Source organism: Tenrec ecaudatus, chromosome 13, assembly GCF_050624435.1.
Source record: "Tenrec ecaudatus isolate mTenEca1 chromosome 13, mTenEca1.hap1, whole genome shotgun sequence".
NCBI classification, from domain to species: Eukaryota; Metazoa; Chordata; class Mammalia; order Afrosoricida; family Tenrecidae; genus Tenrec; species Tenrec ecaudatus.
In genome coordinates, this window is record NC_134542.1 from 31,745,039 (window position 1) to 31,771,100 (window position 26,062).

Genomic DNA, 26,062 nt, shown 5'->3' on the forward strand with positions numbered 1-26,062 from the left:
TTTCAACTACTAATCGTTTGGATGGCAAACCCTACCTGAGTCGACAGCCCCACCCTCGCGCCTTCAGGCAGTACAGCAGGGGCTCTCAATCTGTGGGTTGAGACCCTTTTGGGGGTCAAACGATCCTTTCACACGGGTCGCCCGATTCATAACAGTAGCAAAATTACAGTTATGAAGTAGCAACAAAAATAATCTTATGGTTGGGGAGTCACCACAACAAGAAGAACTGTATGAAAGGGTTGCCGCATGAGGAAGGCTGAGAACCACTGCAGTCCAAGTAAGGCTAAATGAGAACTTTCTGTACCTGTTCTGACCCACCTCCAAATCCTGAAAGACACAGAAATTGATCTTGTTTACCCCAGAATCTACCTATAAACTAACAAATAAATAAATTCAGCAACAACAATAGAGGCAGATTAAATAACTTATGTCAGGATGTTGCAACACACTCAATCCCAAAGGGTTCCTAAGGAACAGACGCTCCCAGTAGAGTCTCCTCAGGTGACCTTGGATTCGGAGAGTATAAGGGCAGTGGGCTTCTGCTGATGCCCCCAGGCTTATTCAGGCATAAAGCTGGGATGCAGTTGAATCCCCTCATTTTATAGCAGAACTCTCTTCAAGCTAAGGTGAAACCGGTGGTGTTAGTGGCCTCCGATTTTATCTATTTACTTTTATTTTTCACCGTGGCCTCTCCTCCATCCCTTGGCTCTGAGGCCAGCTCTGTGACTTCATTTGGCTAATGGGATGGTGGCAAATAGAGGAAGGAAATGCACTGCCTTGACACTTGCTTTCCGGCTGCTCTTTCTTCACCACCACAGCCGCATGTCCGCTCTGGCATGCTAGAGGACAAGACACATGCAGGCAGATGGAGCTTCATCTCCGTTAAATCTATCCTCCCGGAAGTGAATAACTGGACAACCGTGAGAGTGAACCTGGGCAACATCAGTCAGTTGACTTGAAACTGTGGCGTACAAGTGAGCCCAGCCAAGCTCAGCAGAGCGTCCTTGCTAACTACCCAAACACACACGACTGAGTCTTAGGATGCTTTAGCTTGTAGTCTCCTTGTGGCAGTACATAACTAGTATTTCCTTAAAGTCATATAAATGAATTACCAATCAAGCAAATAAAGGTGTACATATGATTATGCTTTACTGAAATGGAAAGTATTTTTGGTCAAATTCTTTGTACAACCAGAGTCAAACCACTCCCTTCTCGGTGGGATGCATTTAGAATAGAGAAATGAGGAACAGCAGCAGGCCCAGTGCCACAGGGGTGGATGAAACCTTCCCCACGCTGTTGGAGGACCAGTAGTTATCATGCACATCATCGAGCACGGAGAACACAGCCTCCATGGTCTCCTCGCATGTGGGCTGGATCTGATCCTCTGGCAGGAGGAATCCATGGGTACCATTATCTCTCAGTTCAAATGTGTATGAGAAGGGTATCCCAATGTCCCGAGCCCAGTCCCTTGAAGAGCCTGATGAAGCATCTACAGAGAAAACAGGAAAACAGAGACATTGCACATTGTAAAGACGGAGTTCGGAAATCATTGCAGGAAATGAGGGTTCCATCTAATAAAAAAATCTTTTAAATTAAGGCCTATGGATCATTGTCTCTCCACCCTCTCGTGACACTAAACCTCAGCAGGGCAGGGACTCTACTTCTCCCTGCTCCAAGGTACCTAGCACTGTTCCTGGCTTGTAGCAAAGACCTGGTTGAAGATTATTATCTGAAACAAAGACAAGGCCAGTTAACAATGCAAGGCAGGAATTAGCTGACCCATACAAAAGGACAAATCAAAATGACCAACAGGAAAATGCTGTGCGGATATTATTTAGGTTGCTTCGGGAAGCTGGAGACGGTGGTGGGGGCGGGCGGATAGGGGGGTCACTGCATTCTTCTTTTCTCTGGTTCCTATCTTTTGGATCCTTTCTCCGTGTCCTGCCCTATTCTGCTTTCTCAGCCTAATGAGTCTTCTGAGAACTGAGTCAGCTAACCAAGGGTCACTGGACAATATCCATTCTGTTAACTCTGGTACCTACTAACTGGCCAGCTCTTTCTAACTGAAGCCAGAGAAGTTCTGGGCTGGCGCCGCATATGAATTTCCTTATTGCTCACACCTTATCTCTGGAGAACAGATTCTGGATTTGTACAGACTCCCTTTTATCCTTGGTCATTTTTATTCAAATAATTCTCTGGCGATTCCTAGAAATCTATCCTTCCCCTGCTCACCTCCATGGCCCCAAAGTTCACTGGTTTCATTTGTATCTCAGATATTATTGAAAAGGCACACACACAAAAGGGAGAAACACTTACATAGAACATCTATACTTGAGCCAACTCTGTAATTTGTCCCATGCTTTGCCTTCAATGCATTTGCGGCCTTCTGTCCAACTTTAATCTGTCGGTGAAACATGCAGAGGCAGATGTGGATGTTAAAAATAAATCCAAATACAAAGGGTTTGGTATTTTGCTCAGAACCATCTCCGCAGTTCCAGGCCTGCTTTTCAAGGTCTCATTGGACGTTTGCATCTAGATTGGCCCCGCATACTGAGCCCCAATTCCATCATCTCCTCTACGAGTAAGGCTGTTTGGAAGTTCAGATTTCTGGCCTAGGTACTCTCCCAAATAAAAATGTCAAACCCTGACATTCTCGTTCACTTTATCTCACTCCCAACTTTCCATTCTCAAACTTTACCACGTTCCATGTCTCACGCCATGCCCTGGCTCTGATCTATCACCTCTGAAGAGCTTTCTTGTCTTCTACTACGTTTCCCACCCTCTCATCAGCAGTTATTCCAGTGAATCCTAACTGGCTTCCAGGATTGCTTGTGTAGAGTGGAGCTATGATCATTATGCTGCTGAAGAAACCTTCACAGCCTCTCAGGTGGCTATGGAATTAAGACCAATGTCACAGTCTAATTCTTAAGATCCCCTAGCCCACCTGTAGGTAGTCCTGGTGGTGGAGAGCTTACAGGAGGGACTGCGACCTGCAAGGTCAGCAGCTGGACACCACCAGCCTCAGCATGGGCGATAGACTGGGCTCTCTACTGCCCAGAGTTACGGTCTCAGAAACACACAGGGAGTGTTCTGTCCAGTCCTGTAGGGTCAATTTGAGTAGGCATCCACTAGATGGCAGTGGGTTTGATTTTTGGTTTTAGCTCACCTGTGGTAGGCTGAAACTAACCAACCAACCATGGTATCCAAAGATTTATCCATTTCTAAATTTCCAGAACTTATGAATTGTCTCTTATGTGGCAAAAGAATGAGTATTACATTACAGGAAAGATGATGCGATTAAGTTAAAAATTGTGACAGGAGAAGCGCATCCTGGATTATCCGAGTTGTTCCTGAGGACAACCGCATGTACCCACATAAGAGAAAGGTAGAGGGGGATGAGACACACAGAGAAGAGTGGAAGGCAATGTGACCACAGAAGCAGAGATTGGAGTGATGTGACCACAAGCTAAGAGACACTTAAACCCCGAAGCTACAAGAGCCAACAGGTTCTCCCCGAGTCTTCTGAAGAAGCAAGCACTGTCCTGCTGAAGCCTTGATTTCATCCTCTGGCCTCCAGAATCATGAGAAAACACATTTCTGCTGCTAAACCACCAATGGGTGGTGTTTTGTTGCCACAGTCTGACCTGTATCCTCTACCTCCCCCCACTCTACGGTCAAATTCAAGTTCACCCACTGTGCCCAGATATGTTCCTTAGCAGCTGTCCTTGCTGAGGGCATCCCCTCTATCTGGATAGCTTACCTGTTTTACCTGCCTGTTCAAATTCTACTCAACCTCAAAGGACTTTCTTCAACACTAACTTCTTCTCCTTGAGGTCTTTCCTAACCATCCCTGTGGGAGTCTACCCTTCCATCCGTTGAATACTCGCAGCCCTTTGCTCATACCTTGTACCACTCTGTTCCTATAGTTCCTGCTTTTATAAGTATTTGGTACTTACTTCTTATAGGTTTCTACAATTTTAGCGGCTGCCCTTACACTCTTCGCCATGCTCACCACCACATGACCTCATGATACTGGAAAACCCTCAGAAGCCAGGTGATTCCTAAGATTTGGGCCCTACTCTTTCCAGATCCTTTCCTGAGATCAGAGTCAGTCACTGGGGCCTAAGTCTATCGATTATGTTTACTTGTCTTATGATAAATCTCTTTCTAACCTTCAGAGAGGCCTCTTAATTATTTATTTCCTACCCTAGAGTTCCAATGCTACAGTCTACCCATCCAATAACATATCCCACTATTTCCCTTTATATGTTATATGAGTACCATCAAAGTCCCCTTGTCAACTCCCTGACTGAACTACTATCTACTACAGCTGAGCCCCTCAGGGCAACCTGTCGTGATGAAGCTCCCTTGACTGTACTTGCAGGTAGGTCAGCTCCCCTGAGTCCTGACTGGAACTGGCCTTGCTTTCGACCCTAGTTCTCCCTTCCTGGTTGAATCTTAAGATGTGAGTTTGGGTAGGCTGGTGGCTAAACACCACAACATTCAAAAGGAAGACCAGAAAGGTAATATCTTTAGTTTTCCCTTTACTTTTTGGAGGTGAATGGTCATATAAACACGCGTGGGTAACAAACATCCTTAGGACCCTTTATATGTGACCTAAGACAAAAGCACTCATTAAATGGAGCATGTGTTTTCCAGCTTTCTGCCTCTTCTCTACTCACTGCTGAGAATGGCGTCGTTGGGCATTCAGCTTTTCTTTCGGGTCCTGAAAGGAGATTTGGGGTCTGGACCTGGGTTTGAATTGTGCAGATTTGAGAAAATGAGTAGACAGGGCAAAGAGTAAAGCTTTCATTTACAGTGGAAAGAATTACAAGAGATTTTATAGACAGGAGAGCAATTTGTAAGAGGGAGAGGCGAGTCGGAGGGATTTCTGAGATAGAAATTGCAGTAAGAAGTTGAAAGTGAGAGAAAGGAATTAGCTTAGTTGCTGTGAGGGAGTGAAATTAAAAGCAAGAGGCTGGGGAAACAGGGGTCGTGACTTCAACGACATCCTTGGTTGAACGTTCTGTGAGAGTCTGTGGGAGTTCCATAATCTGGTGTGAATTTGGGACTTAAGATGATTAAGAGTGAAGGGGTGGAGTCTACTCTGTCAATCAGATCATAGCAATGAGCCCTTTACATGGGCAAGGCCTTCTCCTGAGGATTCTGGGAACTCCTCTGTTTCCTCATTGGAGGCGGGAGACACACCCTCTCTCTACTCATTCCCTGGGAGATGCTCTACTGACAAGACACATGGAACTATGCTAGTGACCTGAGCTGGAGAAGCCACATGGAGACCCCTGCCAGTGCTGAGATGTTTACCCTGCCACTGGGTCCACAAGACTTCCCACCTAGGGGTCTGTGATCTTCCTGCATCCTGCATCACTGCATGTGTTTGTGAGTCTGAAGAGGATATTCTAGATTGGTATCGGACATATGGGTTAATATCAGATTTATGTACTTGATTGGGACTGGGCAGGGATGTTTCCTCAATATTCTCAATATTCAATTGCCCTTGTGTATAAACCTCTTTCTCATACACATATGAGTGGCTCTACGGATTTGTTTTTCTAGTCAACCCAGACTAACACAGTCTGTAGTAGAAATTAGAATTGCTTTTAATTATTTTACATTCCCAAATATCCCTGTGTTTCTGTGGATGAAACTTGATGCGCACTAGACCACATGAGGCCTGAACTTTTATTTGGGTTACATTATCAGTTTTCATCTGAACGATACCTTACATTCACCTCACCCTTTTCTTTCCTGCAGTTGATTGCAGCTAACCATTTGTCTCACAACAACTTCTAATTATTCGGTTTTTATCCCTTCCCTCAAATCCTAGCTACGAGCTGAAAACATCTGCCCAATTTTCTCCTTCTTTGACAAAAGGAGTTTTAGATTTTTGTCTTTCCTTCTTTTTTAGGAGTCCACTAACAATAATTGTGAGGAAGCAGATAGGCATGGGGAACGTGACACTTGAATAATTTGGAGGAAGCAGATAGGCATGGGGGATGTGACGCTTGAAAGAGGCATTGTACGGTTGTGCTCTTTGGTCTACAGACCTGGTCTTTGCTGAGGCGATCAAACAGGAACCCCTAGACTTAGGGTCAAGGGGTTTATGATTGTACCTCTCTCTTTTTCCAACATTATACTGCAAGGCCACTTAGAGGAAATTTCTCTGTTGCGATTCCTCTCCGACGGAATATTTTCCAGTCAAAAATAACAAAATCACTTTGCCAATGGTATCATGACTTACCTTGTAGAAGACCTTTATTAAGGTAAGATTTAATAGTTGGTTAAACCCTAGAATTTCTTCTAACTTCTCTTCACAGGCAGACATACAAAAGGAATTATTAAAACAGGCCCTGGTGTGTGTCTAAGGTGGGGCAGGGAGGGTGCTGGGGTGGATACTAAGGGAACAGATCAAAGAGAAGAAATGAAAGCACCTATAACATTAGTTTTAGTAGAACTACACGTTTTTTTTCAGAGCCGTTTAGATGGGACTCTATTAGTTATGTTTCCTCTACCTAGTGATTGCCAAGTTTTCCATTTGAAATTCATATGGACCATGATTTCTGAAAAGGTTCAGTTTTGCGGACATATAGAACTCAATTAATAGTCTTTGGTGAGTGGAAATAATACTAGAAATGGGAAGCTCTCCAGAACAATCGGCATGATATGGTGTTTCCGTGTACTCAATCCACGCTTACCACGCAGGACCTTACCAATCAGCTAGCCAGCCTCATGATGCTGACACATGGTGGCAAAAATCTCACACTGCATTTTTACTGGAAAGTCATGGGCATGGCGGTCTGATGCTCACTCTTCAGTGCACGAGAGAGCAAGAGGTGAGAACTGAAGCATCAATTTCTACAGAGGGCACTAATGAGTTGCTAGGACTCTTGCTAACACCGCCTTCCAGGAGAGTCTGCTGCCTTCTTGCTTCCACTCACCTGTGGACACAGTGCTCCTCTAACCACCCGCCCCCCCAAACCCAGCCAATCACCAGCATAAAACTCTGGACTTAAAAATAAACTTTGCTGAATGACCATGCCACGTGTCTTTTCTTAAACCGAAAAGCGAATCAAGTGCCCAAAAGAATACTGTGAGGGTACCACTTCTTTTGAAAGCCAAACTCTCTAGCACCGAGTAGAACTGCCCCCTGTGAGTTTCTGAGACCGTAACTCATAAGGGGAGTAGAAAGCTTTGTCTTTCTCCCACGAAGCAGCTGGGGGTTTCAAACTGCAGACCTTGCAGTCAGCAGCCAATGCTGGAACCACACCACCAGGACTCCTCCTACAGCTACCAGATGCTGTATCAAACATATAAGATAAGAGGTATTAGAACAATTCTAAAGGGATCATCTCTCTGATTCGTGTCCTTGGTCTTCTGGAACTACAAAAGGCCCAAGAGTCCAGCCCCTCTCTGCCCGCCAACGCTCAGGTAAACAAGCACGGCTTCTGGGGACAGACTGGGGGAGAGGCGGCACAGTGTCCCGGCTGCCACTTTCCTTTCGGAACACTCCGCGGCCCACACCGTGAGAAGAGTCTAGAAGAAAATAAAGCATTGTGTTTAGCAGAGACAAGAGGCGATACTACTGCTTCAGATATGCCACCTTCCACGAACAGCTGGCTAGTTCTTTAAAGCACAGTTCAGACGCTGTAATTGCTGAACAGCGCTTCGAGAGAGTTTACAGAAATGATGGAGCTTTCCAGCAGATTATTAACATAATCATCTCATTTATATGATAGTCGAATGCCGAAGATGTCTCCCAACTTGACACTTTATGAAACAGGTAGTTAATTACTGTAGGTAGCGCAGCATTTAACCCGAAGCCTCCCCAAAGCAGGCGTCTGGCATGGTGCAGAAAGCTCCAGAAAGAAGATCACCAGCAGCCTCGGGAACAAGGGAGGCACGTGGGGAAGCGGGGCCGTGGTACCGAGACCCAAGCCGGGGAAATGAAATCAGAACACAGGCCATGGTGAGATTCTCCTAGAGGCCGTGGGACCGTGCTCTTACCAGTTCTTCGTAGTTGCTGGATTTATTCCCGGTGTAGCCGTAAGGAGTGAGAATGAGCTGCCCGTAGGAGTGCATAGTGAGGAAGCACAAGATGTGCTCCTTCTGGCTCTCTATAAACCTGGAGACCGCTCTCGTCTCGGGCTCAGACACAGGCCCCGTCCCACAGAATGTTAAGTCCTGGCAGTTTTTGGAGGCACCAATACCTGGAAGGGACAGGAAACCAGAAAGCAGGCAGCATGAGCTGAGCTGGCATGCGCTGAGGGCAAGGCGTCCACGCCTGGGGTTTCTGCAGATGAAGGCCGATGTGCCTCTTCATGCCCCGGTTAGTCCTGGCTCACCGATGATCCTTCCAAGAGGGGCCGTGGAAGGATGGAAAGGCAGGTGGACTGATGGTTGGATTTAGAAACACAGCCCATGCTTACACAGCCCAGGAAGGAGGGTGCCTGAAGAAATGGCATGCTCAGTCATCTTCTTTTTCTGGTTTCAGGGTGGGGAAAAGCTGGGCATGTTCTATAACGGAATTTTCCATGGTCACATCTTGGCTTTTGTTTAATTCTGTATTGTGATCAACTATGGAGAAGAGAACACTGGCGTTTCCATCATTCTCCCATGTAAAAATCCAGGGAATGCATGATATTCACCATGTCGTCGAGCCATTCTAGATTTCTAGTTCTGAGACGTTTTAATCCAAGCAGAAACGCAAAGCCTTCCCAGCAATAACTCCTCCCCCTTTCTTATCCTGCACCCCCTCAAAACCAAACACACTACCATCCAGTCTATCCTGACTCATAGCAACCCAGCTGGTGACCCTACTTCTTCCCACAGCACCTAGTACCCACAAATCCCATTTTGTCTCTGTACACTGGCTTACCCCCATCTTTAGTATGTGTCAGCATGCAGTGCCTGCCCATCTTGGGTTTGACTTATGTAACCCAGAATAATGTTTTCAAGACCCGTGCTTGCTGTAGTCTCGTTTCTCTATATAGCTAGATAGCAGCAGATGTCGTTTATCAAGTTAGTTCAGTCATCTTTAAATTAACATCTTCCAAGCCTGTGATGGGTCCTGAGACAAATGGGCGGGATCCAATTCTGGGGGTTCTGGATCAGACTGTCTCATTGTCGTAGTGACTGGATCCTACCCACCTACCCACCCTGTGCCCCTTCACGGTCTTTACTGGCTGGAATCTGAGTTGAACTATTTTTGCAAGAACATGAATGGACTGTCATCTGCATGTACTAATACGACTCCTCAATGGCCAGGCACTGTGCTCACCCTTTCCATGTGTCTCATTTCACCCCCACGGCGACCTATCCCTAAGCTGGTATGGCTTGGCCCACATTTTGAATAAGAGACGCTGAACAGATTGCTGAAGATGTCTTTTCAAGGCCACACTGTTGCTTTGTTGAATTTTAAACCTTGCTGTCTGATTTTTAATCAGGCTGTTCTTGCCCATTCATTTCTTCTACTTGCTCCCAATTCCTTCGGTTTGGTGAGATTCTGAAGTATGAAATTCCTTGTGGGAATATGGAAAATGTTTGGCTTGTTTACTGACTACCCCCTTTTGTAAAATGATTTGCAAGTGTAACTCGGATTTTTCTTTTTCTTTTCTGTGACAATTCACATGTTTAGGAGCAAAGTGATGGATTTCACATGATGGATAGTCACACTGGCCTAAGTTTACTTCAACCTGTGCATCCATCCTTACTGAGGATGGACCGTCCTTACACTGGAGCAGAGAAAGCAAAACTGGGCAGGAGGGCTAGAAGATTGTACGGAAGATTTTTCCCCCCCAAATAAAGATATTTCTGGTAATTTACCTCTTTCCTTCCTCCTATGATTTATTTAATTTTCTAAATAGGTTGGTTTCATTTACTAAACATGTACTTACTACACCAAGATGCATCGAAATTCCGATTGAGATCTGTCCCAAAGCAGGTGCCATTATTATGGGGTGACCGGGATTTCCTCCAAAGACGGTCCTGTAACAGAGCAACACAGGGATGGAGGCATTCTGAGTTCTCATCAATCACAGCGCTCGTGATGGTGGGTGGTTCTCATTCAAGAAAAAGTTTTCTTAACATTGTCTGGCTGGAAGAACTTGCCTTTAGCGTGATTAAGTTTGTGCATGTAAATTTTAATCTGGCAGATGGGCTGGCAATCCCTAAGAACAGGAACATCTGTACAGCCCAAGGTGTACCCCGTGCATGGACAATCAAACCAGAAGGAGTCAGCTAGCCTTTTCTTCACAGGCAGATTAGCAGTGCCTGTGGGCATGTTATGCTTCATGGGGAAAGCTTCAGAGAAGTTTTTTTGTTTTTTTTTTTTTTAGATCCAAGTGACCCAGGATGAGAAGAAATAGCTTGGCAGATGGAAAAAGTGCTCCAGGTGTACCAGATATGGTCTCTGCACATTTCTGGAAGGAGTAGAGTGATGAATGGAGATGAGGATAGAGACAAGGTTTATCGGACAAGCATAGAAGAAGGGACAGATTTCAAACAAGAGACCAGCGAGGCTGTTTCCTAGATGGGGACCTCAGCAAGGGCTTTCTGGGAACGGTGGGGATAAGGAGGACTTAAGATGTCTTAGGGCACAGGGACTCTTATTTGTCCCTTATTTAAGAGAAGAGATGTTAAAAAGCACACCAGAACATCAAAGAATTATTATTAATAACAATTTATGATCAGGGGAGGGATTGTATTAGAATTTAAATTCTGATTACCCTCGATGGATGGCAGTGGCAGCTGCCAGTTGTACATCCAGTTGTCATGAGTGTCCCTGTTGATTAAGCCTCCATTGAATGCTCTCTGACCACTGACCCAGGATGGAGATGGCCCTTCCCTCAGGGAGAATGTTCTCAGTGAGAGTAGATTGCCTCTAGCCTTCTCTGGCCAGCCCAGTGATGGTCAGTCAGTCTCTATGTTAGGGGGCTACCTAGATGTGTCCTTCCTGGTCTAGATGTGTCATTGATGGAGGTCACCATTCCAAGGTACAGAGCATGGCATAGCCGTGAGTCATGTCCTATCAGTTTGGTCCTGTCTTGGTCGGAAGACCTGGAACCAATCTTGTCCCAATTATGGTCCCATTCCTGCTTCTGTAGTCCTACCTATTACCGTGGTGTATTGATCTGTTACGAATCCTGCTTTGTGACAGTTTCCTCACAGTAACACCCCCCCCTATCTTGAGGCTCAATTATGAATTACTAAGTAGGATGCCATTTCAAGCTCGTGTTAATTACCTCCCTTATCTGGATGATGTGTCTGTTGTCCTTGTCTCTTTTAAGACTTAATAAAAGTTCTCTTTAAATAAAAACAAAAGAGAAAGTTTCTACTGAATTAAGATATTTTTATGAGATCCCCCCTGCATGAATGATCACATTAAAAAGGGAACATCACTTATTTTTTCTCCCACTTTAGAACTGATTTTAAGTAGACACAGATTAATATATGGATTTTATATCAATATATTCTTGATAGAGTAAGAGACAGTCCACAAATTTAAAGAGATAGAGGACTTAAAAAATCAAGTCTACTTAGAAAATGGACTATGCTTAGCAAAAGAAAATTTTACGTGTGCTAGATTTCAACTAAAATAGGCCCATAAAAAAACAATCACCATGGGGTAGATTCTAACTCATGGAGATCCATGTGTGTTGGTCAGAGTAAACTGTGGGCCCCTGGTTTTTCAATGGCTGAGATTTTAGAAGTAGATTGCCAAATCTTTCTTCCAAGGAACTTCTGGGTAGACTTGAACCTGCAACTTTTTAGTTGGCAGTCTAATGCACTAATCATTTGTACCTCTCAGGGATTCCTTAAGAGGCCTTACAAGTTATTATCAAGTCAATTCCAACTCATAGCGACCTCCTCAATCCTAAACTTTACTTGGATTATTGGCTAAAAAGAGATCATTAAGTTGATATTCATCCCAAATAGGAATTTTTTTCTTTATAGAAGTATAAACATTTAGTTCATGAGCTCATCCCGCTATCAAATTCAGGATACTCACAGTGGTCCATGTGTAGACGTAGCCATCTATGTTAAGAACTGGGAGCACATAGAGATCCAGATGCCTAAGGAGTCTGCTAATCCTTGAGCTGTCTTTGTAGTTTTGTAAAATCTGGAAATGTAAGAGATAACCAAATTAGGAATGACCTTGAGAGAACCTTTTCTCATTTCCTACCAATTTCAACTGAATTATAGGAAGTAACCATATGCTCACGCCCTAACCCCTAACTCTGCCTCAATTGCTTCATTCTTTATGGTTGTTGTCCTGTGCCTTCCGGTGGTCCCAACTCTCGCAGCAGCCCTGTCTAAGAGACTACAACTGTCCCACAGGGATTTTTTAGGCTGGATGCATTTTGGGGACAGATTGCCAAGTATTATCTCTCACAGAACTGCTGGGTGAATCAGAATTGCCGGCGTTTACAGGTAAGCCTTAACCGTTGTGCCACGAGTGCTCTTTATCCTTTATGGTTGTTGTTGATAGGTGTTGTCTAGTCAGTTCCCACGAAGAGTGACTTCATACGCAACAGAATGAAACCATTCCCAGTCCTGCACCATCTTCACAATCGCTGCTGTCTTTGAGCCATTGCTGTATCCACCCTGTTAATCCATCTCTCTGAGAATTTTTACTCTTTTTCAATGACCATCTAGCCAAGCATGATGTCCTTCTCCAAGGACTGGGCCCTGCTAGCTTGTCCAAAGTACTTAAGATGAAGTCTCACCATCCTAAGGAGAATTCTGCTGGCTGTTTTCCAAGACAGATTGGTTGGTTATTCTAGCAGGCTCCAGCCTGCAACTACTTCTCGTGTATTTTGTTATCTGACATTTTGCATTTTCAGCAACAGTGGGAAAAATCTATTGTCTGTGTTGTGCATTAACAGCCTACTGTCTGGCAGTAACAGATATTGAGGTATAAGGCTAAAATAAAATCGACCGTGATGGTTATATGTCAACTTGGCTCCACTCGGATTCTCGGCGGCTTTGCAGTTATGTAACGAAGTAGTCGTTCTCCCTTTTGTGATCTCATGTGGTCATCCACTATTTTAGGAGTATGTTGATATTTGGAAAGGGACCTAGTATTTGGAACCTAACTGTGTGAAGTGAGGAGTAGGTGTGTTCCATACTCTTCTTTAACACCACAATCCAAAAGAATCAATTCTTCTTTGGTTGTTTTATTCATGGTCTAGCTTGTGCATACATAAGGGGCAATTGAAAAGTCCGTAGCTAGAGTCAGGTACCTTTGAGTTCTCAAAGTCACAGCTTTACTTTTTGACACCTTTAAGGAAGATTTTGCAGCAGATTCGCTCAATGAAGTACATCATTTGATTGCTTGACTGCTGCTTTCAGGAGGTTGATTGTGGATCTGAATAAAATTAAATACGTGACAACTTTAATCTTGATTTTTATCATGATGCTTATTGGTCCTGTTGTGAAGAATTTTGGTTAAGTTTTACCTTGAGATGTATTCCATAATGAAGAATGTTGACTTTGATCTTCATTGGTAAGCACGTAAGTCCTCTTTACTTTCAGCAAGATTGTGTCTTGTCATCTAAATATCACAGGTTGGTAATGGGTCTTCCTCTAATCCGGATGCCCCATTCTTCTTTGTATAGTCCAGTTTGTCCGATTATTTGCTCAGTATACAGGTTGAATACATACCGTAGAAGGATACAATCCTGGTGTATACCTTTCTTGATTTTAAACCACTTAGTAACCTCTTGTTCTATTCAAATCACTGCCTACTGTTCTCTGTATGGTTTCTGCATGGGCATAAGGAATTGTTCTGGACTTTCCTTTCTTATCATATTTTTATGACTCACAAATCGAATGCCTTTCAATTGTCATTAATACATGGGTAATAATCCTGTAGGGAAGTTCCACTTTTCCCCAAAGAATCCATCTGCATCAGAATTGACTTGATGGCAAGGAGTTGGTTTTCATTTAAACATTTTTCTGGTATTCTCCAATTTTAGCTCAGATGCATCTGGCATCAGCAGTTATACCCCTTGTTCCACATACTCTTCTGAGTTTGAATTTCTGGCAGTTGATGTTGTACAAACCCCACTGGGGCCCTTCTACTCTTGCAGTTGGACTTGACTTGATGGTAATGAGTTCTGAGCTTGGGTTGGGTCGCCTTTCTTTGGAAGAAGCATGGATATAGCTCTCTCCTCGCTGGTTAACTCCTATATTTCTTGTCACAGATGATTTCTGCATAGTTTGTTGAAACAACTCAACTGGTATTCTGTCAATACCTGGAGCTTTTTTATTTTTAACCAATACCTTTACTTCAGCTTGAACTTCCTTCTTTAAGACCACTAGTTCTTGATAATATGTTACCTTCCGAAATGGTTGAATGTTGACCTTTTTTTTTTCAATGCCTGTGTATTCTTTCCATCTTGTCTGTGCTTCCTGAGTTAATATTTTGCCCATGTTATTGTTATTGTTTGGTGGCATTGAGTCATTTCTGTGCACCCTTCTGCACAGAAGAACAAAACACTATCGGTCGGCTCCACATTCACTATTGTTGTTGTGCTTGATCGCACTGTTGCAGTCACTGAGTTAACTCATGTCACCGAAGGTCTTCCCTCTTCTTCCCTGACCATTTCCTTTACCAAGCATGATATCCTTTTCCAGGGACTGATCTCTGCTGATACATGACCAAAGCATGTGAGCTGAAGTCTTGCCATCCTTGCATCTAAGGAGCATTCTGCTGCACTTCCTCCAACACAGATTTGTTTGTTATCCTGCCATCTACGTCAGTATTCTTCCTCAACACCATCATGCACATCCAACACTTCTTCACTCTTCCTGAGTCAAAGTCCAGCTTTCATATGCATCTGATGCAATTGAAAATATCATAGTTGGGTCAGGTGCCCCTTTGTCCTCAAAGTCACCTCTTTGCTCTTTAACACTTTAAAGAAGCCTTGGGAAGCAGATTTTCTCAACGCACTCTGTCATTCGATTCCTTGATGGCTCCTTTCATGAGCATTGATTGTGGAGCATCTGAGTACAATGATTTTCTTAACAACTTCAATCTCCTCTCCATGTATCATCTATTGTCTGTTGGTCCACCTGTGAGGGGTTTTGTTTTCTTTATATTGAGTTGAAATCTATATTGAAGGCAGAAACTTTTCATATTCTGCATAAAATTATGTAATAATACAGTGGGAGGCTTGAAGCTTGCCAAGTATATTCTTCTTTCCTGCCTTCCTAATTCCATGTCTTTGCACATTTCATTAGAATGCTTGACTATTTGCTGAAGTTCCCCATTGAAATCTTTTGTTCAGTTATTTTACTTCATCATAACTTCTGTTGCTTTAGCTGCTCTACATTCCAGAGCAAGCATTTCAGAGTGTCTTCTGACACCCATCTTGATCTGTTCTGTCTTTTTAAGTGACCCTTTTGCTTTCTTCACACAGGATGCCATTGGTACCATCCCACCACTCACCTGGTGTTTGATTGTTAGTGTTCAATGCATCAGATCTATTTCTAGACACAGCCCCTGCATTCAAATGGGATACACTCAAGGTTGTATCCCTGCTCTCATGGATTTGTTTTTATGTTGCTGCAGTGTCAACTTGAACTTGCATGTGATCAATTGATGGCCTATATTACAGCTAATCGTGGTCATGCTTTGCAAGACTAACACCTAGTTGTTGAAAATCCCTTTCACAAATACAAAAACCACTTCTGAACTCTGATCTTTTGTAGGTTTGGAAAGTGAAAGTGGCAGTGAGAGCATTCAAAAGCTCCTGCGAATGTCTATATCTTCAGAGCATTGCATCTGTCCCAACATGAATGCTCAATGAATCTGTTTTTATGATTGTATGCTAATTGCTGATTTCGAATGATGCTAACTGTATAGCTGATCTGTTTATATCCAAAATATTATTCTTGTGTGCAACATTCCTTACCTGGAGAATCTGTTTCAAACCCTTAAATGCAATGCCCATTTTACTAGCTTTTGTTACTTCAAAGAGAAGGACCTTGCTGGTAAGTATGCTGTTCACCTGCCACAGCATTACAACGGTCGCTTTTGATTCTCTAATAAATAATAGCATTCTGATTTTTTTTAAAAAAGAAAATACTTTTCCCCAACAACACAAATGTTGTTTATACACATGGACCTTGCCAGATGGAATACAAAGGACACAAATCAACTACTTACATCTGTAGAAAGAGACTGTGGAGAAGCGCGATACCATCAGTCTTCTTTATGATAGTAGTTCTCAAATTTTAGCTCACATCCATCACCCAGAGGACATTTGGAGACACTGAGTGCTGCCTCATTGCCCCATTCAAAATACTCACTGCTGCTGAGTCAGCTCTGACTCATCGCCGCCCTCTGGGACAGGGTGGAACTGCCCCTGTGGGTTTCTGAGACGGTCACTCTTTGCAGGAATAGAAAGCCTCCTATTTCTTCCATGGAGATGGCTGATGGTTTTGAACTGCTGATCTTCCAGTCAGCAGCCCCAATGCATAGCCACCACATGCTGGGGGTCCCTACCTTACTTTCAAATGGGCAAGAATTGTGCTACAGAGCATGAAAGTGCATTCGTAAGCAGTTCCCAGCTGACGGAACCATACTTCAAGAGTAACTCTTTCTGGGTTTTTTTTATGTTTGACTTGCTGAAGATAATGAAAAGAGAAAACAGCTGCTGCTTTTGAAGACTTCCTGTTTCAGGCAAGGAAGGGACATAGGCTTTCTGCAAAACTCCAAGGTGCTAGCTCTTTTCATATGCTATTTTTTTAAGTAATAGTTCATACTCCTTTTATAGATGGACACCTACCATACCTAGTGTTAGAAATTTAATCTAAGAACATTACAATGAGGCAAAGAACTAAGCTCTGACTCCCAAGGTGTATGCTCATCTATGCTTAGGTACGTTTAGCCTCCAATACAATGATTTCTGATGCACCACACCTCGCCTAGTTTCCTGCGAAGCTCCTCCTTCGTTCCCTGGCAGAGCTGCGTGGCCAATCAGGAAAGAAGCCCACTTTTTAGGTAGCCCCGGAGTGGCAGGAGTTTGAGAGGCAGTTACCATCCCAACGAGGTGGCAGACACTTACTTCTTTCACAAACCACTGGCAAAAAGCCGGCGCGATCCACTCCCTGGCGTGGATGCCGCAGTCCATCCAGATCATCTTCTTGGGCTGACTCGATGGCTGGCTGATCTGGAAGGAACATCGGGGCTCTATCACCAAACCTCATGTTCAGAAACCACAAAGCCCAGTGCAAAGGGAACAGGTTTCCACTCCAGTGCCAGTCCCAGTTGGCACGCAGTTCCTCGTGACGCCCAGTGGCCCTGAGTGGGATGGAGTCGTGCTTTTAGGCCTGCGCTCTTTCAGAGGAAGATGAGATTGTCAGGCTGTCTTTTGTAAGCACCGCTGGGTGGAGCTCCATGGTCAGCCTCTCCATTAGTAGTGTTGGGCTCAATGGCTGGTGTCACCCAGCAACTTCCTGTTTCCTCTGAAAGCCCCTTCTCTGCTCTTGACTGGCAAGCAGGGGCAAGGACACGGACTGAGACGCCACCCATATGACCCTTCCTTGTACAGCTTGCGCTCTCCTGCCATCGTAGCCCCAGCTGCTCTTCTCGACACGTGCCAACTACCCATCACTCCCCCACCCCAAAGCCTGTTTTCTCCCCCTTACATCCTAAATTATCCCCTAAAGATAAACAAAGGTATAAACCCCCAAGCCACCAGCTAAGAAGCTAATTCTATGTAAGGCTTACAGAACCTCACCCCCTGGCTGCATTCAGAGATAGTGACCAGTACAATCGATGCTACCCAGTGGGTACCTCCGGGTATCCCCCCGCCCCCCCCACGGACCCAGCGCCTACCAGACCATGCCGAATCCTTAGTGCTATGTATTACTGATTTCAGCCACAGAATACCCACTGCCACTGCTGTCAAACTGATCCTGACGCATTGCAGCCCTCTGTAATGTTCCCCAAACTATAGATCTTTATGGGAACAGACAAGGCAGCTTCATCTTCCTCCTGCAGAGCAGCTGGTGGCTTTGAACTGCCAACCTTGAGGTCTAATGCTTCATACTTACCTGACATTGCCACTTGGACTAATCATGGGAAAATATGTGATACTCATAGTTGGAAAATGCTTAAGCATGTTGTTGCTTAGATTATGAATATTAACAACAGCTTTTTTTGGTGAAATCTTTCTACATTGAGTTACAATATGGTTAGTTACCGCATTATTAGTAAATGAGCAGGAGTCTTTTAAACGTTTTCTTCTTTTTTCTTAATTACTATGCCATCCTCAAAAAGTTGTTGGAATAGGTCCACAAATACTAATTATTTAAATATGGCGGCACAAACACCAGTGCTAATGGCAGCTCTGAGTTGAGCACTTCAGAAGGTTCAAAAGGTGAATCCATATGCGTTTAAGCCTTGTAGACATATTGAAATGTATACTCTTGGACAACAAACTTCTGTTTGTCATTGTTACTAAATCCAGGGCTTTCAAATGAAAAATCATAATCTTCTGCTGAGACACTGCACACACATTTTATAGGCGGCCATTTGGGGATGTTACCCCTTTGAGAGTGTCTCTTGGAATAGTCTGAACCTGTCCCTCCGCATCTCATGATGACACTGCTCTGAGAGGCACAGTACACAGGAGGTAACAGGCAACATTCAAAGGTAGTTCAAGGAATTGTAAGCGTTATACACGTTTCTGGGAATGCACTCTCTGCTGCCATTCTTTTAAACCACCCGCCCTGCAGAGACACCTCCCCTAGCAGCCAATCCAACCGGCTGCCCTCTTTCACAATGACACTAGTCATGTCTGTGGAGGTCAGTCCCACTCCAGCACAAATGAAAATACCCCTGTTTGGCAGCGGGGCGGAGTCGATAGGAGTGCATCTGGGAAGTATCGAGTCTCTTTGATGGAGAAGAGACTCTGACCCCTCCCATGTTTGCTGCAGTCACATCTCTTTGGGATTTGTACAGGACCTCCTCCAGTGCGACTCCTTGCCAGCAGCTGAGAACTGGCCTGGATGAGAGCGCGCTCCCTCTAGCTGTGAAAGTTACACAAGGTGATACACATTGGGGGAGGGGGGTCCATCCTACCAAGGGAACTTTCTCCTTTCAGCCCCACCTATTCCCAAAGCTGTCAGCATAATTCCTAACTCATGTTTATTCTTTTTATGAGGATGTGTATAGAAATTTTATATTTACCTTTATTGCTTCCTTATTGTACTTTCAGTTTATTCTTAGCAAGATACGTGGATGTCTTTGGCTGAATCAGCTCAGAGTTCGACAGCTTATCAAAAATGACGCAGACATGTGTTTGTGCTTAATATATCAATTGATTGATCCATCCCTATGTAAATTCTATTTCAGAGATAATAGATGTGCTTGTATTTGTAGATAACTCTGAACGTTAGTGGCCGTGCTTTGTAAATTCACGTGTCTATAGTACATTGTGAGAGGGAAATTTATGTAAGTAATTCTACTTCATACCAAACTCCTTAGAGGGTTTTTTCATTTTTCTTTTGGTTCTGTGAGTCTTGAGCCGGCAGAGAACACAGGCCTTCACAGAGCACAGCTGGCCTCTAGCTCCAACTAGAATGTCTACATTCCTGTCCAGGCAGCAGCCTCAGTCCTGTTGGGGACCAGACTGACACAGCAAGCACGAGACAGACACAGACACGAGTGCCCTTTCTTCTCACCTTACTCCTTTAAATTTCTAGTCTCAAGGCCCCATCCATCTACCTCTATTTCTTACCCTGGTTCTACTCAGATGACTAAGCCTTCAAATATGAACAGATCTTGAATCATAAAATTTTAACATTTGGTATGAAATGTCCTGAATTACCTCTCTTAACCTTTTCCAGGTTTTTGACTGGAGTTCTGTTGTGGGTTGAACTGTGACCTCTCCTCAAAGCATGTTGAACCCCTAACTTCCTGTATCTGTGAACATAAAAATTATTTGGAAACAGGGTGTTTGAAGATGCCATTTGTTCAGATGACATGCGGTCATTCTGGGGGACATGGGTCCTAATCCCAATATCAGAAATTTCCTTCAAAAAGAGAAGAGACATAGAGATAGACAGGGAAAACGTCCATCTAGGACAGAAGCAAAGATTGTAGCTTTAAGCAGAAGCAACCTGGGGGCTACCACAAACTGGGGACAACAGAGGATCTTCCTCAGAAATGATGAGGGCAACCTGTACACAATGGGCTTGACAGAGGGGATGGATGATTATGATAAGAGCTGTATGAGCCCCCAGTAAGATGATAAAAGTAATCAAATTAAATTTTTAAAGAAGAAAACGGAGAAAAAGTAAAAAGATTTTAAAAATAAAATTGTAGAGCCTTCAGAATGAGTATGGCTCTGCTGACATGCTGAATTGGCATTCCAAGACTCCAAAATGGCAAGGCCACCCGTTTTTGATGTTTTAAGGTATCCAGGTTGTGGTATTTTATCACAGTAGTCCTCAGAACTTAATACACATCATCCCCAAATAGTAAGTGAATATCATGGATTAGACAGAAAGACCCACCCCGTCAAGTAATCTTTTCACTCACCTTCAAGTAATACATAGGACGGGCCTCATAGGTCATTCCTAGGAAATGCTGTGTCACCACGTCCTTGTACTTCTCACTTATTTGGCTCATCCACTGATAGATCTGAAAATAGCCGAGGAAAACTGGGGATCAATAAGATCATAAAATATTGAACTCCAACACCCCCATCCCCCGCCACTATCATGATCTGAATTCTACCTTGCAAGTCTGACTAGACCAGAGGATGTACACTGGTGCAGATAGGAACTGGAAACACAGGGAATCCAGTGCAGATAATCCCTTCAGGACCAGTGGTGTGAGTGGTGATACCGGGAGGGTAGAGGGAGGGTGGGTTGGAAAGGGGGAACTGATTACAAGGATCTACATATAACCTCCTTTCTGAGGGATGGACAAAAGAAAATTGGATGAAGGGAGACGCCGGACAGGGAGAGATATGACAAAATAATAATTTATAAATTATCAAGGGCTCATGAGGGATGGGGGAGTGGAGAGGGAGGGGGGAAAAGGAGGACCTGATGCCAGGGGCTTAAGTGGAGAGCAAATGTTTTGAGAATGATGAGGGCAATAAATGTACAGATGTGCTTTACACAATTAATGTACGTATAGACTGTGATAAGAGTTGTATGAGCCCCTAATTAAAAAAAAAAACGTTGAACTTGGAATTCTAGATTACACAATTTGTGTGGTAAATAAAAGCGAAAACTAAACCAGTGGATTATTAGCTTTACCCCTTTTCTTTAAAGATATACTTTGCCTTCAAGCTTTAGAAAAGCCCATTGACCTCTAAATATGAGACTTATCAAGAATTAAACAATTGTAATATTCTGTGGAAAACACTTTAGAAACATTGTCCAACAGCACACCTTCTAAAAGGCCATCAGATTTCACTTCTGTCAGGTACCCAGTTCTGCTAGACACTTCAGGTCAGTGTCTTTCACACTCTGCATGGATCCCAACAACATGCTTCGTTAAGCAAGTCAATGGTTCCGAGATCAGAGAATAGGGGGTGTGCCCTTCATGGAACATGCTAACAGAGATGTCTGAATGAAGCCCAGATTTATCCTTTTAGCCTGTGGAATAGACCTGAAGAGACGCTGATTTAATTCCAAGTCTAGACCAGGCTGAAAATGAAGGCTCTTACACCATAGTCTATCAATGAATATAGCTTGAGGGGATTTTGGTAAGGGGAGATCGAATGAGAAAATTCACAACCATTAGAAAAATTAAGACAGAGTCATCAGCCTTTGACAGGTTAATAGCCCCCACCATGAATTTTATAGTTGCAGTCTCTAAATGACACGGATTATGATCAATAATAAAAATTAAAGGGGAGTAAGAATTTACCATTTCAAAAGTGTTGCCTCTTGCTTGCCATTCATCTTAGCATGGGATAAATGTACATGAGATACAGTATCATAACAATAGTACTATTGAGTGGGAATATTTTCATGTTAGCTCTATCAACTGACAAGAATCATAGCTCAGCACGTGGGCATCATGGGTGTTTCTGTGATGGAACTGGGTCATAGGTAGGTGCCTTAGTCTTGGGAAAGTTACAAGTACCGAGGGACAGCAGTAGCAGCTTCATTACTTCATCAGTAACAGTTGATGCTTTATGAATTCATTTCATTAACTTCTCATAGCAATGCTGCAACATTGGTATGGCTATCTCTATTTCACAGATGAGAAAACTGGCGGGGCAAAAAGGTTAAATGTCTTGGTCACATTCACAGAGCAAGCAATTGGCCATGCCAGGTATGATTCCATCTCTGATACAAGAGCCTAGCTTCCCTGCAGGCTATCCTGGACTTTGTCCAAAATCATGACTCTTTAGGTTTTTGGGGTCATGTTTGCAAAAGACAGTTTAATGTTTTCTTATACTTTGAAAAGAAGTCTGGAAGTACGTTACTGCATTCCCTAAGCTGAGAGTACAAACTGGTAATGTTTGTTTGGAAGACAACTTGATAATTTATAATGACAAAACTTAAATATGAATATCTCTTAACCCAGAAATTTTATTTTTGGAACTGTATACATAAAAATATTTGTATAAGAATATCAAGATATATACATGTGGACATATACATATTCATAACTCACTGTCATTGAGTCCATTCTAACTCATATCTTTAAAAATCACTAAATTTTACAGTGACAAAAATTTTTCTTTGAAAACAACCTGTTTTTCCCGTTTAAAAGATATAGTGTATGGGGTCTTAAAGGCTTGAAGGCAAACAAGCAGCCATCCAGCTCAGAAGCAACAAAGCCCACAGAGAAGAAGCACACAGCCTAAGCGAATACAAGGTGTTGAATGGACCATGTAGCAGACACCAAGGAACAAAAACAATCATTGGATGATCACCTTCCTCACATAAACACTGAAGACGAAAGTGTGCATAAGCAAGTGTGGTGAAGAAGGCTGATGGTGCCCAGCTACTGAGAGATATAGCGTCTGGGGACTTAAAGGCTTGAAAGCAAACAAGCGGCCATCTAGCCCAGAAGCAACAAAGCCCACACGGAAGCAGCACACCAACATGGGTGCTCATGAAGGGCAGAGGAGACCAGGTCTCAAACAACAAAGGCGGGGAGGGGGTGTGTGGGGATCACATCACCGTGAATGAGGGGGAGTGTGTGATGGGGACCCAATGCTCATCTGTAGACAGCTGGACATCCCTTGCAGAGGGGTAGTGGGGAGGAGATGAGTCACTCAGGGTTCAGTGTAGCAGCAATGAAACTCAAAACCTTCCTCTAGTTCCTGAACGTTTCCTTCCCTCCCAATTATCATGACCCCAATTCTACCTTGCGGACCTGGTTATACCAGAGGATGTACAGTGGTGCAGTAGGGATCTGGAAACACAGGGAATCTCGGACAGATGAAGCACTCAACACCAGCGGTGGGAGTGGCGACACCAGGAGGGAAGGGGGTGTAGAAAGGGAGAACCGATCTTGGAGATCTATGTGTAACCTCCTCTCTGGGAGATGGACAATGGGAAGGTGGGTGAGGGGAGATGCCGGGCAGTATAAGATAAGATAAAATAATTATTTATAAACTATTAAGGGAACAGGGGGGAAAGGGAGAGTGGGGAGGGAGGCGGAGGGGAATAAAGGGAAACCGAGCTGATTCCAGGAACCCAAGTGTAAGGCAAATTTTGAGAATGACGAGTGCAATGAATGTATAAGGATGCTTTGCTCAACTGATGTATGTATGGATTGTGATAAGAGTTGTATGAGTCCCAATAAAAAGATTTATTAATTAAAAATAATAATAAAAATAAAAGTTAAAAAAGAATGGTTGTATATGTCCCATTCATTCTACAAGAAATACTTCATTTTCAACTCAATATGGTTCACTCAGAAGGCTCTTCTACCCCATGTCTTATACCTGTCTACACAGCAACTCTGTCCTGTTCAAACTTTCCAAGAACTTATAAACAAGAATAAAGATGGATTCTATTCCTGATTATGGTAGCAAAACTGGCTCAAGGGGTGTCCCTCCCACCTTTATTAATTGCTGTTTCTCTGGTTTTTATTTTAAACCACTAGGTTATATAGCTTCAAATATGGTTAAGAGTGTGTAGAGATATTTGGAAGTCCCTCAAACTCAGTGCACAGGCTAAGCCTCTCTAGCTCATGGTGGTGTAATGGTTTTGAGTTGGACTCTCAACTGCAAGGCCAGAAGTTCGAAACCACCAGCCGCTCGGAGGGAGAAAGATGAGGTTTTCTACTCTGAAAGAATTACAGTCTTAAAACCCACAGGAACAGTTCTACCCTGTTCTATAGGGTCACTATAAGCCAGAGTCAACTTAAGGGCAGTGTGTTTGGTTGTGGTTTATAGTCCATGAGCTGTAGAGAAGATTGTGCTCTTGATGCTTACCTCCCCAATGGGGTGGTATTGGTTGTAGTTATAGGTCTCCAGGCTGCTCAGAGAATTCACCATCTTGTCCACATCCTCTTGGCCATGCTTAGGTAGGGTCCTGCAGAGGTAAGAAAGTGAGACTGAAGCAGCGAAGAATCCAGAAATTGGGAGGGTTGACAGGTTGCTGGGAAAGGTGGTAGGAAACAATGTGCATAAGATTTGTAGGGCCAAAGCCAGCATCGGAAGTCTTGACTTCCCACTTGTTAATCGTAAGACTGTGGGAAAAAGCACTGAGCCACGCTGAGCCTCAGCTTCATCAGTCAGGCACAGCTAATCATTCCAACCTCACTGGGAGGCTGGGATAACGCAACAAGATGTTGTGCATAAAAATATCTCAAAATCTGGAATAGAAATAGCAGTGAAGCTTTAATACGCTGCAATTTATTATGAGTCAAGCATCGTCTAAGCAAATCTCAGTTGCTTCTCTTCAAAGCTAGAGATCGGAACTCTTTTCACTTCCAGGTCAGAGGTGAAGAAGCTGATACAAAGTGTGAGTGGGCTGTAAAAGGTGCTTTTGAGTTGCAGTCACCTCAGCAGCAACAGGTAATGGGTAGTCTGACGGAGAGGAGTTCTGGTGGTACAATACTTAAGCACACAGCTGCTAACTGAAAGGCTGGTGGTTCAAACCCACCCACTCACCGAGTGGTTCTACAGCTCAAAGACCTGATTATCTGCTCCTGTAAACATCATAGCTCAGAAAACCCCGTGAGGTAATTCTACCCTGTCCCATGGATTAACTAGGAGTCAAACATGCTCAACAGCATCTCTCTAACACAGTAGCATTCTGACCGATGACCTTGCCCTTTTAACCATGACACTGCATGAAACGGCAAGAACGAATCTGCACGCAAACGCTTATCTTCCAACAAACAGCTTAATAAAAGCCATTCAGTATTTCTCCTATGGATGCCACCTGTTGTTCTAGGACTTCACACAATGTACTCATGTACATGAAATCATGTCAGCCTCAGGACAAGCCTGTGAAGAGTTTTTATGGGTTTAAAATATGACGACACTGAATTTCAGAGAGATGAAGTAACTTGCACAGAGTGGTACAACTAGTGGGCCACACTGAACTTTCCCTCTAGTACGCTCCTCTCCCAACCACCGGGACAAAGGAGGCCTATCGAGTGTAGTTCCTTCACTGACAGGCCTTCTTTAAGCAAGAAATGCTTTATTACCATTGCGAGAGCTCCCAGACCCACTGCCACTGAGTCACTTCTGACGCCTAGCAAGCCTAGATAGGCTTTCGGAGACTAAAGACTTCGTCTTTCTCAGCAAAACCCAGCTTACAATTGGAAGCTCAGCACCTACCTCTCTATGCCACCTAGGCAGCTCCGTGTGCAAGGGCACGGCGCCTGATCATTCATTTGCCCAAGAAATATCGACTGAGGATTATGTGAAAGGCAATAACATGGACTAAGCTCTGAGAGCTTTGAAGCCACCAGGGTACGAGCAGTGGGTACACATTGGGCTGCTAATGTCTAGGTCCGCAATTCAAAACTACCAGAAAGAAGAGACTCTTTACTCCCGTACAGTGTTCCAGTCTCAGGAACCCACAGGGGAAGTTCTAC

The 26,062-nt window shown here is 43.7% G+C and overlaps 1 protein-coding gene across 1 annotated transcript; it reads right to left on the reverse strand.

Annotated features, from left to right (window-relative positions):
• Positions 1–1,226: 1,226 nt before the first annotated feature.
• Positions 1,227–25,858, reverse strand: CPO (carboxypeptidase O). The gene is made up of 9 exons (XM_075529065.1): positions 25,803–25,858; positions 24,447–24,546; positions 20,573–20,674; positions 17,091–17,195; positions 12,026–12,136; positions 9,912–10,002; positions 8,023–8,225; positions 2,317–2,401; positions 1,227–1,489 (listed from the first exon to the last, which is right to left on the reverse strand). The coding sequence occupies exons 1-9, from the start codon at positions 25,856–25,858 to the stop codon at positions 1,227–1,229; spliced, it is 1,116 nt and encodes a 371-aa protein (XP_075385180.1).
• Positions 25,859–26,062: the final 204 nt, after the last annotated feature.